Source organism: Labeo rohita, unplaced genomic scaffold (genome assembly GCF_022985175.1).
Source record: "Labeo rohita strain BAU-BD-2019 unplaced genomic scaffold, IGBB_LRoh.1.0 scaffold_991, whole genome shotgun sequence".
NCBI lineage: Eukaryota > Metazoa > Chordata > Actinopteri > Cypriniformes > Cyprinidae > Labeo > Labeo rohita.
This window is the reverse complement of record NW_026129955.1, coordinates 16168-29979: the sequence shown is the minus strand read 5'-3', so window position 1 is coordinate 29979 and position 13812 is coordinate 16168. Positions and strand designations below refer to the sequence as shown.

Sequence of the window (13812 nt, the reverse complement as noted above, 5' to 3'; positions counted from 1 at the left end):
CTATGCTTCAGATACCTATATTATAAATTTCTGGCCACAATAATGCTCTCTTCCATTTGCTGATTCAACCGGACTTGTCAATAAGCTCTTCGCTGATTGGCTTGCGTGTGAACGCGTCATCGAATTTTCTGCTTGAGTTGAAATTTTTGAACTTGCAAGGAAGACGTGTTTGAGGTGAATATCACACGTTCGTGTCATTTGCGTTGCCCAGCGCAAATTCACCTCTATTCACGTTTTTGCATCAACTTTGTATGTAATCTACTTGCGTGAATAATTAAATTTGCGTTTGGTGTGAACACACCATAAGGCCTCATGCACCGTGACGGTTTGGTACGAATACATGTATCGTTACACTCCATATACAGTCAAACCTAAATTTATTCAAACACCTTCAACATTTCTCACATTATCACAGTTTATTCTCTATAGTTTAGAAAATGGTAATAAAATATGACAAGAACTTTTTTTGTTCGTTTGGTTGGTTTTTTTAATGAAAGATAAAATAAATTTACGATGCAGACACATTTTCACAGGATTTTTTGTTTATATTTACCAAGGCCATGACTGTATATATAAATTCAAATTCATCTAAAAGAATTTCCTAAAAGAAATGCCTCATTTTTGTATTATATTCAACAGTAACTTAATTATAACATGTTGAGAAAGTTAAATCCAGTTTTTTTGTTTGTTTTTTTTTTTCCTTTTTTTCACCATGTTTTTATTCAATTTTTTTTTAGTTTATTCAACAGAGGATTGGATTCTTCAGAAGTTTTTGAGAACTCACAAAATGAACATGAAGAAAAAGCAGAACGTATTTTTGAGTGCAAGAAAGGAAATGAAGTTCATCTCAAGGCTGTTTACACAGAACTGTTCATCACAGAGGGCGATATGAAAGATGTCTATCAGGAACGTGAGATTCTGAAGATTGATGATGCTTTCAGGAAGAAACAAACACAGGACAAACCAATCAATTGCAATAAATTGTTTACATTATTAAGGGAAAATAATGAGGAAAAGATTGTGCTGACTAAAGGCATCGCTGGGATTGGAAAAACTGTCTCTGTGCACAAATTCATCCTGGACTGGGCTGAAGGAAAAGCCAATCAGGATATACACTGTGTGTTCCTGCTCCCATTCAGAGAGATTAACAAGATTAAGAAAAGAAAGGTCAATCTTCATGAATTCCTACTGGAATTTTATGATGAATTGAAGGACCTGGAGAAATCAAAGTTATATACAAAATATAAACTTGCATTTATATTTGATGGACTTGATGAGAGTCGAATGCCTTTGAAATTTGAAAGTGGAGCATTGAAGATGGTTGAGAAAAGATCGTCTGTAGATGTGCTGTTTACAAGTCTGGTCAAAGGTAAACTGCTTCCATCAGCTCTTGTCTGGGTGACATCACGACCAGCAGCAGCCAATCAGATCCCTCCTGAGTATGTGGGTTTATTTACAGAGGTGCGAGGATTCACTGACCAACAGAAGGAGCAGTACTTCAGAAAGAGAATCACAGATGAGAATCTGGCCTGCAAAATCATGTCACACATTAAGACGTCTCGTAGTCTCTACATCATGTGCCACATTCCTGTGTTCTGCTGGATCACGGCCACAGTACTTCAAAATATTCTCATCAAGAGCAGTGAAGAGAACATCAGCACAACAATGACTGAAATGTACATTCACTTCCTGCTGATACAGATGAACATGAAGAGCCAGAAATATGATGAAAAAGCAGAAAGACAACGCACAAAGCTTTTAAGTTTAAATAAAGAAATGATTTTGAAGTTAGCCAAGTTAGCATTTGAACAACTGAAGCAGGAAAACATTGTGTTCTATGAAGAAGATCTGAAAGCATGTGGTATTGATGTGAGTAAAGACACTGAGTTCACAGGAATGATAGCTGAGATCTTTAAGATGGAATATGGACTTCATGAGACAAAAGTTTACTGCTTTGTGCATTTGAGTGTTCAAGAGTTTCTCGCTGCAGTGCATGTGTTCATCTGCTACCTGAACAAGAACATGCAGGAGCTTCAGTTTTTCTTTGACAAGCCAGAAGAAAATATTACATTGCAGAATCTACTGCAGAAGGCTGTTGATAAAGCCATGGAGAGTCAGAGAGGACATCTGGACCTGTTCCTGCGGTTTCTAATGGGCATTTCACTGAAATCCAGTCAAAACCTGCTCCAAGGCCTGATCACACACACTGAAGACACCACAGAGAACATCACGAAAACAGCTAATTACATCAAACAAGTACAAAACAGGAATATATCAGCTAAAACCTCAGTCAAGCTATTCTACATTAAACAAGTAAAAAGCAGGAATATATCAGATGAAGATTCAGTCAACCTATTCTACTGCTTACTTGAGCTCAAGGATCATTCATTATATGAGGAAATACAGAGTTACCTCAGCTCAGATGGACATCCAGGAAGAGACCTCTCATCTTCAATGTGCACAGTGCTGACATATGTACTGCTGATGTCAGAGAAGGTGCTGGATGAGTTCAACCCAAAGAGGTTCACGTCATCACGAGCAAACTACAAGAGACTCATCCCAGCTGTGAGATGCTGCAGAAAAGTGCTGTGAGTAATTTCACTGACTGCTGTTTAATTTAAGCTTTTGTTCTACTTCACTAAACAACTGAATGTAAACATATTGCGTGAAATATTGTTTTGTGAAGCTGATTTATGATAGTAGTTTATAAACTGTAGTTAACACATTAGTGGACTACATACAAATAGTGAACTATAATATTTTTAATTATTATAGTGAACTATAATATTATAGTGAACTATAATATTTTTTATTATATAGAAGTGCTTTGGCATTGTGTTTGTATACTTTATAATACAAACACAATGCCAAAGCACTTCTATATAATTTAAAAAATATTATAGTTCATTAGTAGTTTATAAACTGTAGTTAACACATTAGTGAACTTTATTACCTATCTAATAAATTCACATTAATATGGCTGTTTGTTTTGTTCTCTTCACAGGCTGTGTGGGTGTCGTCTCACTGCTCAGTCCTGTGAAAGTGTGTCTTCAGCTTTACAGTCATCAAACTCTGTCCTGAGAGAGCTGGACCTGAGTAACAATGACCTGCAGGATCATGGAGTGATGCTTCTTTCTGAAGAACTGAAGAGTCCAAACTCTAAGCTGGAGATATTGAGGTTTGAGTTTCTAAATACTTGATTGATTGATTAATTGATTGATTTTTTTTTTTTAAATCATACTTTTAAGATTAATTCTGTATGCTATTACTGTGTTCTTCTTGTTCAGGTTTTCCATGTGTAATCTCACTGCTCAGTCTTGTGGGAGTTTGTCATCAGTTTTAAAATCCTCAAACTCTGTCCTGAGAGAACTGGATCTGAATAACAATGGCCTGCAGGATTCTGGAGTGATGCTTCTTTCTGAAGGACTAAAGAGTCCAAACTGTCAGCTGGAGATACTGAGGTAACTGGTTTTCCATAAAATAATTAACAAAATGCTACCACAATAAATGGCCATTGAATTTTGTCAACAAATATTTAATCTGCTCTCAATGCAATGCCAGAACAAGAGACAAAAACATTCCCAGATAGCATCCACATGTGGGCCTCTTAAGACATGGCACTGCTGGCCTTCTTATGGCCCAGACAAAAGGGATGTAAGCCTGAAGTGGCCCACATGTAAAATAGCAAAAGTAACCCAAATGTATCAAATCACATGTAGGGCTTTTTAGACAAAGATGTGGTGTTTACTGCAATGTGTAATCTAATTGTGACCCTAAAGTGGCAGATGTGGTAAATATTAAGTATGCCCCATATATCACAAAACATATGAGGGCCACTTCTGGTTTGGATGTAGCAGTTGATACTAGCTAATTGAAATGTAACTTTGAAACTGTATATATGGCCTAAATATTTTAATAGAATTTGGCTACTTTTAGTAGGATGCAACACAGTTAACTGATGCAGGCTGATCTGGATATGAGTCTTAAGAAGGCTACATGACCAGTAATTTATTTTTTGAAACATGCTTTTAATAGCAGTATTTTTTATAAGTGTACTGTGCAGCATAAAAACAGAAGTGCACTATAATGATAGCTCTAACTGTGTAGGTAGAGTCTGAGTGAGAAGCATTTGGGTTCAAACTTGTAAAGAACTGTTTTTAAAGTCAGAGACATTTGAATTGCTGCATGTGACATTTGAATTGCTGCATGTGCAAGCAGTGTTTTGGATGCAAACATAGTTTTTGCTTGCATATTTCTCTATTTAACACATTAATGATGCAAAGGGAATACAATATAAGGTTAAACCATTATTAAATTATTTGATATTTTTGTAATTTGTTTTACTTCCTCTGCTAAAAGTAAAATTGAAAATTTTAATTGCCTTAGTTATGATTACATTATTAATTAATATCACTGGTAAACTGGTAAAACGTTTCAAAGCATCAAATGAATTGTCTCCTGTTTCATAATATCTGTACACAAATCAGTTGAAAAGAGCTTGTGTACATTGCATAACAAAAAATGTAGAGATATAGAATAGAATAGAATAGAATAGAATCATAAGCAGTTTCGTCAATAACAGGGGTTCCCCTTCAGTCTTCAGTCAATTTGGGGTCTCCCTTGGGAGGCCAATCACCTCTGAGTTAACTGGAAAAGGTCAATGAAAATTGGCGAGTGGATTTTGCATGCCAAGCCACTCCCCCGTACATACGGGTATATAAGATGGTGGCGTGCATCCACTCATTCAGATTTCTGCTCCGGAATCTCAGGCTAAGTGGTAAGTTGGGCAGTTCATACGCAGATAAGAGTGCCCATGGTAGGGCCGCGTTTTTCATCAGCCTTCACCGAAGGTGCCTCCCGGTGGTCCCAACAGGACTTGCTCCGCTTCCCTTCGGGGGTGTTGAGCTGGCCACACCTAAGGGGTGGCAGTCTGCCATCTGGGTTGCCTTGTAGAATAAGAAAATTGGGCTTCCTGGAAGCAGGCTACCCGGGGATTGGAGGATTGCTCTCGGAATACCCTTGGGAAAGACAGGGGCGTTCTCCACCGCTGCCGCCTCTGACCTACGGGTCAGTAGGTGCCCAGCCCTTCAATAAAAGAGCAATTTTCTCTGTGTCCTTGGGTTTCTTATAACATGTTGGGTTTGTTGTGAGCAACGCATGTCTTCCTCACACCTAAGCCCAGCACATGGTCTCACCGTCTAAGCCGGGGATGCAGGACATGTTGCTTCCTCGCACTCTAGCTGCGACAACGCGGGATCATGAATCAGGTAAGTGCTGCCTTAGCAGCCTGGCCCTACTTCAGGACGCTTGCTTTCCGGACTGAGCCATCCTTAAAAAAAACCTAAAGCTGTTTTGTCCCGCCACAGGGGTGTTTATGCCATCCTTATTTATGCAGGCAGCAGCCCGGTTACTAAAAGTACCTAGCCTGTGTGCTGGTCGAGTTGGTCGATCTATTTCATCCTAAGAGAGCAGTGGGAAACACATGTTTCTATTTTTCAGCACCAGAGATGGGTGACAGCTTCGACCCGAAGGACGTGTGCTGTTGTTTCTGGCCTGATGCAGATATTCTTTTCGGTCTGCTTCAGGGGTTGGATGTATCAGTACAGTTCTCCTCTTGGCTTTCCTGCTTTCGGAGTGATCTGTTTCCCTGCATTTTACAAACTCGCGGGGGGTGCCCGGCCCCATTTGGGAGTAGGGCACCTGGGTCCTGAACTATCTTGGCGAATGGGGTATGAATGCTCCACTCGTGAGATTTGTTGGACAAATACAGGAACTTAGTGACTTCGCACCTTAGCCATCAGGACTTCGGGTCAACTGGGAGAAGGGCGAGTCTTTAAGGAGAATGGAGCTCCCTCTTTTCTCGGTATGGAGTTGGATCCGGTTGATTATGTCAGTTAAAGGGTTGGTGCTGACAGTGGTCCCTTTAAACTTTTAGAGGCTCCTTGGGCATATGGCGGCCGTAGCCGCGGGTTTGCCGCTCGGCTGTTCCATATGAGATTGCTTCAGCACTGACGATACAACCAGATCCTGAGATGGGCATGGCACCGTGGCACATTTGGGTCATGCTCTTAGGCCAGGTGTCGAACAGCTATCTCGGAAGCCTCCGACACGGGTTGGGGTGCCATTTGCAACGGGCAGGCAGTCTCGGGTTCCTGGAGAGGACCTCAACTGCAGCAACATTAGTCATTCGAGTTGCTAGCAGTGCTTTTACCTCAGCAGGTTCCTACTGATGCTGTGGGGCAGGTACTTGCTAGTCCATAGGACACCATAACTGCGGTAGCGTACACCTACCCTTGAGGTGGTCTATGCTTCGGTTGCATGTTGCAACTTGCCCACCATCTCCTCCTCTGGAGTCTTGCGGCTCAAATTGCTGCAGGCCGTTTGCTTCGGAGAGCTAAGTTGTGACCAAAAAAAAAGGGGGCACTCTCTCCAAGAATGGCGACTCCAGCCCGGTGTCCAGCTTGTCTGGAGTTGACTCAGTGAAGCTCAGGTACTCCTGTTTGCTTCCCTGAGTCCTCCCACGGCCGGCTCCTCCTGATCGATCGCTCGGCAGGCACACGCTGGCACACAGCTGGATCTGGGGTCTACAATACGCCTTCCTATACAGACCTGTGCTAGGTCAAAGAGGAGCAGGTTCTGCTGGTGCGTCTTCCGGCCCACCCAAACCTGGGTTGCTGACATTCATGTTCCTCGTGTTAGCCCCTCCCTGGGGCATTTCCCTAAGAAGAACTTTCTTCTCAGAATGGGCACAGTTGGCACCCGCATCCCGATCCGTGGACCTGTACGTCTGGCTTCTGGTTAGGATGTGTAGACCTCACTGGCCTTCCAGGCCATGATACATGTTGTCACTCGGGCTAGAGCCCCCTCCATAGGTAGGCATATGCTCTGAGGTGAGGCATTTTTGTTGTATGGTGCTCCTCTCATTGAGGGGACCCCTTAAGATGCTTGGTCAGAGTTGCGTTTTCTTTCTTACAGGAAAATCTGAGCAAAGGATGTGCCCTCCACTTTGAATGTATTTATCGCCGCATGACAAGATGCTTTGTGTGGCTGCCCCTGGGAAGCATCATCTGGCCGTCAGGTTCCGGAGCGGTGCAGGGGGTCAGGTTCCCTGGGCTGCACCTTTTCCCCTCTTGGGATCTCTCCGTGGCCCTCTCTAGGTCTGCGGAGTGCTCCCCTGAGCCACTGAATCAGTCGTAGTTCTTGCTTCTGATCGCGCTCATGTCTGTTAAGAGGGGGGAACCTGCGCGCATCATTAGTCAACGGAACATGCCTTGAATTTTCTCCAGCTATTCTCATGTGACCTTGAGAATCCCGGTTTGATTACGTGCCCGAGGTTTCATCTGGTCTTGTTGAGATATATAGTTGAGTAAGTATGTAGTGTTGATAAAATGCAATGCAGATGAAATTCTCTTCCAGATATAAATGAAAGGCAGGATCAATAATTCAGTGTAATTCATGTACAACAACAAACACACACACACACATGTAAACGTGTGTATATATATATATATATATATGTATATATGTATGTATGTATGTATGTGTATGTATACACTGATCAGGCATAACATTATGACCACCTTCTTAATATTGCGTTGGTCCCCCTTTTGCTGCCAAAACAGCTCTGACCCATCAAGGCATGGACTCCACTAGACCCCTGAAGGTGTGCTGTGATATCTGGTACCAAGATGTTAGCAGCAGATCCTTTAAGCCCTGGGGAACTATCGCGGGTATCACATCAGAGGCATGCAGAGTTATAAATATCAGACATGTTTGATATTTATGATTTTGGATCTTGCGGGCTCTGACGTGATCAGGAGCAGTAAATTAATCTTAATGACACCACACAACTGAGGATTTTTTGGACAAAAAGTCATTTGCGACAAGCCTTGAATTGGGCTATTCCCCCCTGATTGCTTAGGGTTTTAAATTGGGCTCGAAATCAGGCTTAAAATTCTCAAGTGTGGATTTCAGTGTTGTATTTAGAAGTGTGACTGTGAGAATCTGAAAATTGCTTTTTATTTCATTTTAGAACATTAGAAGTTTTGGTTTTAAAACTTATCTTTATATTCTTTCTTTTACCACTTTGTTGACATAAGATTTCAGAAGCAGTATTGTGCCACTATTGTTTGTGTGAGAGATCTAATGCTTTACTTTTGTATTTAAATGGAGGATATATAATGTTCAATGAAATGGGGGAATATTTGTTTCTTCCTGATAATGCTAAAAGAACACAAAATTGTCTTTTTTTGTGACCAGTTGTTTTTATTGAATAATCAGTTCCATATAAAAAGGAACAACAAACACACTGTGATGTGGACTGTTATTGTATGTTTCTGTAGGTTGTCTGGCTGTATGGTGACAGAGAAAGGCTGTCATTATGTGTCTTCAGCTCTGAGTTCAAAACCCTCACACCTGAGAGAGCTGGATCTGAGCTACAATCACCCAGGAGATTCAGGAGTCAAGCTGCTCACTGAAAAACTGGAGGATCCAAACTGCAAACTGGACAAACTCAAGTATGTCAAGCAGGAGGAGTTTTTGGTTTTATTGTTTAAACATTTCAGTGTCTCTGTATATCTATATGAGTCTGAGTTTCTAGAGGATGCAACAATATAATATAAAAAAAATAAAGATCAGTAGTCTGAGGAGTAAAATCTAATATAAACTGTTCAGACAAAACAAATGAACAAAAAAACATTACTTTAACTCCCTAACTGGCCACAAAACAGGAGCAGACAGTGAAAATACAACAAAAATGGCAGCAACCTTCCTACAGCTTTCATAAAAGGTAGAAACAAACATATTCAAACTAATTTATGTTGCACACATTAACAACTTGTAAATAAAGGAACAAAAAAGACCTAACTTTGAATATTACAAGTTACACATTGATGTTGCTATTAGAGTAAATTAGTAGGCATTACCTCAGATTAAAGAAAAAAACCTCAACCATAAGAATACACAACAGTTTCAACAAAAAAGTTGGGCAGGACAGAGACAGCACTCTGAAAAATGTTGCTTAGCTTCTGCGATCAGCTTCCTGACAAAGAGATGAGAGAAGCCAAAGAGGAAAACACAGAGAAAAGACACAGGGAACACAAATGATAGTACACCACAAAATAAGACAAGTCAAGTCAACTCATCTCGATGTTGCAGGATGTGATTCAGCTGTAAAGCAGCTCTTCAGTTCAAGGAACCCAAACTCCATCAGGTGACAGACGTGGAGAAAAAACTTTTAAGTCTCAGTTTCCGGTTCTTATCTGACCTAAGTGAATGAAGAAAGTAGAGCTGCTGTTTAACTAGTAGTAGATGACTGACTACCAGGGGCCTAATTATCAATAAGGGCCAAGCAGAACAGTATGATATTTAACCCTTTGGGGTCTGAGAGTGTTTTGGCACCCTGGAGAAGTTTTGACATGCCCTGACATTTGTGCTTTTTTCAGTATCTTAAAAACATATTAATGGCTAAAGTCTGATTACATTGTAATCAGCACAAACTGGGCTACAATAATATGCAAGCAACATTAATGTAGATGTTTGTGTTTTTGAGAAAACAACATTTATGCGTGGTTAGTGAAAAACTAAAATTTTTAAGTCACTGAAATAAGGCCATGAAACACATTCAGAACATTAATTCACAAGACTTTTGTGGTAGGCTAGAGTTTTTTCTACAAAATAATGTGAAAATCATCATATTCCCTCATTTACAGAAAACAATATATTGATTTAAATTTTCTAAGACATGTTTTGTGATTGAAAGGGAATATGTGAGGGAGTGACAACGGCCATGAATATTTAGTGATTCACACTTGAGAGACAAGTTTTAGACTATTTGTATTTTATTTACAACACAGTATCATCAAAACATACATAATGAAGGTCAAAAGCACATTATTGACAGTGTTGGGCAGTAGCGTCGCTACAAGTAGTGACGCTACTAGCTTAACTACATTTCTCAGTAGCGTGTTGGTAGTGTCGCTGTTTTCTGAATCAAATAGCTTTTCAGTAGCTAAGCTCTTATTTTGATCAAGTAGCGCGGTAGCATCAACAAAAGCTAAAAGCTATATATTTTTCTATACTTTAAGCTCAAATCGGAAATATAACTGCTACGGATCCTGGGTCAGTAAGTGACGTCACCGCCACTAAACCTTGTGACGCCATTCGCTCATTAAACTGTCAGTCAAACCGTATTAATCCTCCCGCCTCGTGAATGAAGTGCGGCGCGCAGTTTGAAGCATCTCAGTGTGTTTGCAGACTTGAGGTAAATAAAGAAGTGTTGATTGAAAAAGTACATGTTTTCTAAATTTATAATACAGCACTGTATTTATAAAGGCTAATGGTTTTTTTGCATTCAAGGAGATGAGAAAAGTGTGTCTTAGTCTAGCATTTGTTGTCGAGACAACCAAATTGCTTATGTGAAGCGCTGAATCTTTATATTTTAGCTAAATGTCAGAAAAAAACTGAGCGCCCACGTAGCAACAGAAAACTGTATAATCTGCAATGCAAATGCGTGAATGCAATGCACGTACTGCCTCTATTGTAGCGGTATTGAGAAAAAACTTAGTACTTGAACTAGTGGTGGGCGCCTTGATTTTAGTCTTTGAAGCAGGCTAGTGCTCTGGGAAGATCTCAAACTCAGAAGAATGAGATGGGGAGTGGGTGGGTGTGGGTTGTCAAATTCATGGCGAAAGGCAAAATGTTTCAGTTCGTTCTTAGCAAAAAAACAAACAACAAAAACAAAAACGATCAGGTTCCATAGCGAAATAAGAATTAAACAGTGTTTTAGTCTAAACAAATTATAATGATCTTTGCTAATATTCTTGACACTTCAAACTGCTTTGGACTTTGCAGTATCGAATTATGCCTTTACTATGACCAAAATACCGGAATATGCTATTCAGCTGTTTGATCGTGCACTGTCACTGCAACCTGTTCATTTGAAAAATAAAACACAGTCACCCAAAAGTTACACTAGTCAATTTAAATAGTGTGTGTTACGTGCAGTTCAGCGTGAACACCGGTCCCGTGGCACATTTTTGCTCATCATGATATTTTCCGTCGACGTGCATGAAGTACAAAGCTTACCCAATGCATAATATTTTCGCTTCCAATACACTGCAGATATGGAAACATTTGTATTTGTGGCGAGAGAGGTAGTCTACATAAGCCCAACTTTACTTTCAGTTTCGCTTTAAATTTGTTTTGGATTGTTTAGGCAAATTTATTTATTTATTTATTTTTTTCATCCTCGTTCGGTTCTGAATACGGTTAAAGTTAAAGGATTTGTTGTGGAGTGAGGGAAATAATGTCGGAACATTATAACATTACGCTGTAGGCCTGTTCATTTCAGAATATAATAAAATGTGACTTATAGGCCTAGCCGCCGTGACCTGTCGGTTTTAATTTTTCCTCTCAAAGACGTACAATTTATGTTAGCATGTTTTTTTAAAAAAACTTCAGCAAACGAAAATAGCTGCTTGATTCAGTTAAATATTCTTACTGTCAGTTAACAAATTTACAATAGAATTTAGCTTTGCTTCCCAGATAGTAACAGGGTCTGGGCCAAATCTGGCTTACATTTAGCACTTGTTTTTTTTTCACAGTCTTGTATTCATGAAATCAATTACTATCTTTAAAAATGGCAGTAAATTAAAGTGCTGTTTTTGTGCGGTCTGTCATATTTCAGTAGCTATATACAGCAAAACTACAGCACTTCCATTAGGCTATTTTTTTACGAAGCTGTCAACACTGTAAACTCTGATGGCATGTAATCAGTTGACAAACACCCATTCATATATAGACTATGTTATTCAATTATATGTATAAATTATTTTATTTAAAAATTTCGTGTTTTCCCTGTTTTATTCATTCAACATTCTGAAACAGGTGCCATTGTTTTAAAAAAAAATGTTTTTCAAGAAAGACTTCAACCCCCCCTAACCCCCCAAAATATGAGATAAACCCAGCCCTGTACATTATACTAATTTTTGTTGCCAAATTGGTTTGGAAGAGTGGTTGAATAAACAATTAAACTGGACTTTTATGCCTGTATGACTGACAATCTAATTGATCACTGAGAGAGCATTGACTTGGTATGATGTTGGTTCAATAGAAAAATGAAAATGTAAAAAAATAGCTTAGATGTAGTAAACTACTTTTGCCATGTTGCTGTAGCTTAGCTTGCTACATTACCCAAGGCTGTAGCTTTAGTGTAGTTAAGCTTCATTTAATGAAGAGTAACTGTTAGCTTAGCTCACTACATTTTCCAAGTAGCTTGCCCAACACTGATTAACCATAGAGACGTGAACAGACTTTGTGTCATTCCTGAAAACTGTTTTCTGAATTCTGTTCAACAAGTGAAACAAGTTAATTATACCTGATATTTAAGTGATTTCTGCTTCTTTCCATGAAATTAAGAAACAAAACTCATCATTAGTAGTCAAGGAAGTTTTTTACAATAAAATATTAGTGTAGTTGAACATCTGTTGTTGGTACAGCACTCTTCATGTGACATTCATGTAGCATTCATCTGTGGTGCAGGTATCAGATCACTAGGAAGAAAAAAAATATGTAAGCATGTTAATATCAGGAGCATCTGTAATATATACATATAGTATGACTTTGTAGTCACAGACTCACACATGATTTATAATATCTTAAAAAAATGGTATCTAAGAAACTACTTATTATTATTTAGCACATTAAACATCTATCCATGAACAGAGTGTTAATAATAAACTAATATTATCCTATTGTTATATACGATAAATAAATAAATAAATATGATTTTATAGTTGTAAACACAAGCATGCTTTGTATGTATTATACAAAACCATTTTATGTCTGGGAAACTAATTTATTATTGTTAAGCACATCATAAACATCTATTCGTGAATAGAGTATATGACAGTAGTTTTGTCTAAACAATCTTAGACTCTCTCATTCAGTGTTACTGTACAGTGGGAGAGAGACGAGCGGATCCATTCGCAAGCTTTTATTGGTTTTAGACAGAGACATGGTCGCAAACAGGCAGGGTCGAAACAATAGCAAACAGGTGTAACAAAGGCAAGACGTGGGTATAGTCCGTGGAGCAGGCGTGGGTCGATGATCGGCGAACGTAATCCGAAAGAGACATAGGCAGAGGGGTGTCCTCAAACAAACGAGCGAGTTGTCCAAAGGCAGGCAGCGAGGCAGACGAGATGAAATGGCCAGGCGAGAAAGCTGAACTAGGGAACTAGGGACATACGCAAAACAATAATGTAAACACCACAATACTCCGTGAGTAACAGGGGGAAAGTCCGGGGCTTATATAGGGCGCCTGATTGGCCACAGGTGTTGACGCAATCAGTGCGATGGGTGACGGGATATGTAGTCCGGGGTGTAGTGTAACAGTCTGTGTGAAGTGACAGAGCGAGAGCGACATCTGGTGGTGAGCGGACCGAAGGTCACAGACCAGATTCATGACAGTTACAGTGTAAACACTATTACTTTCATATTACGTCATTTTTATTTTATAGAACATTAGAAACATCCTGGCATCATGAAACATTTTGATGCAATGAAATTAAAAATACTTCATAACGTTTCACTTGACTGCACTCAAGTGAAAGTAGTCCGAAATTATAGTTTGGAAAAAAATCGAACTACTATAATGTCTACAAGTTATGTCACAGTAACATAACAACAAATGTAAGTAGGCTAATAAAAGAAAGACTTACTCCTTCGGTGGATCTCACTGTGCGTTGCATCGCGTTCTTCCTCTGAGGGAAATATACATCTTTCTCCTCACAGTGCGTCTTCTTCCAGTAACAA

General features: G+C 39.4%; 1 protein-coding gene across 1 annotated transcript in view; it reads left to right on the top strand.

Moving 5' to 3' along the window:
• Window positions 1-737: 737 nt before the first annotated feature.
• Window positions 738-13812, top strand: part of LOC127162635 (NACHT, LRR and PYD domains-containing protein 12-like) — a gene marked incomplete at its 5' end in the record, with an annotated part of 29231 nt that continues 16156 nt past the window's right edge. Inside the window, 4 exons of the mRNA XM_051105432.1 lie at window positions 738-2588; window positions 3005-3178; window positions 3288-3461; window positions 8343-8516. Coding sequence (XP_050961389.1) covers window positions 738-2588; window positions 3005-3178; window positions 3288-3461; window positions 8343-8516 — 2373 coding nt within the window. The remainder of the gene's footprint in view (window positions 2589-3004; window positions 3179-3287; window positions 3462-8342; window positions 8517-13812) is intronic.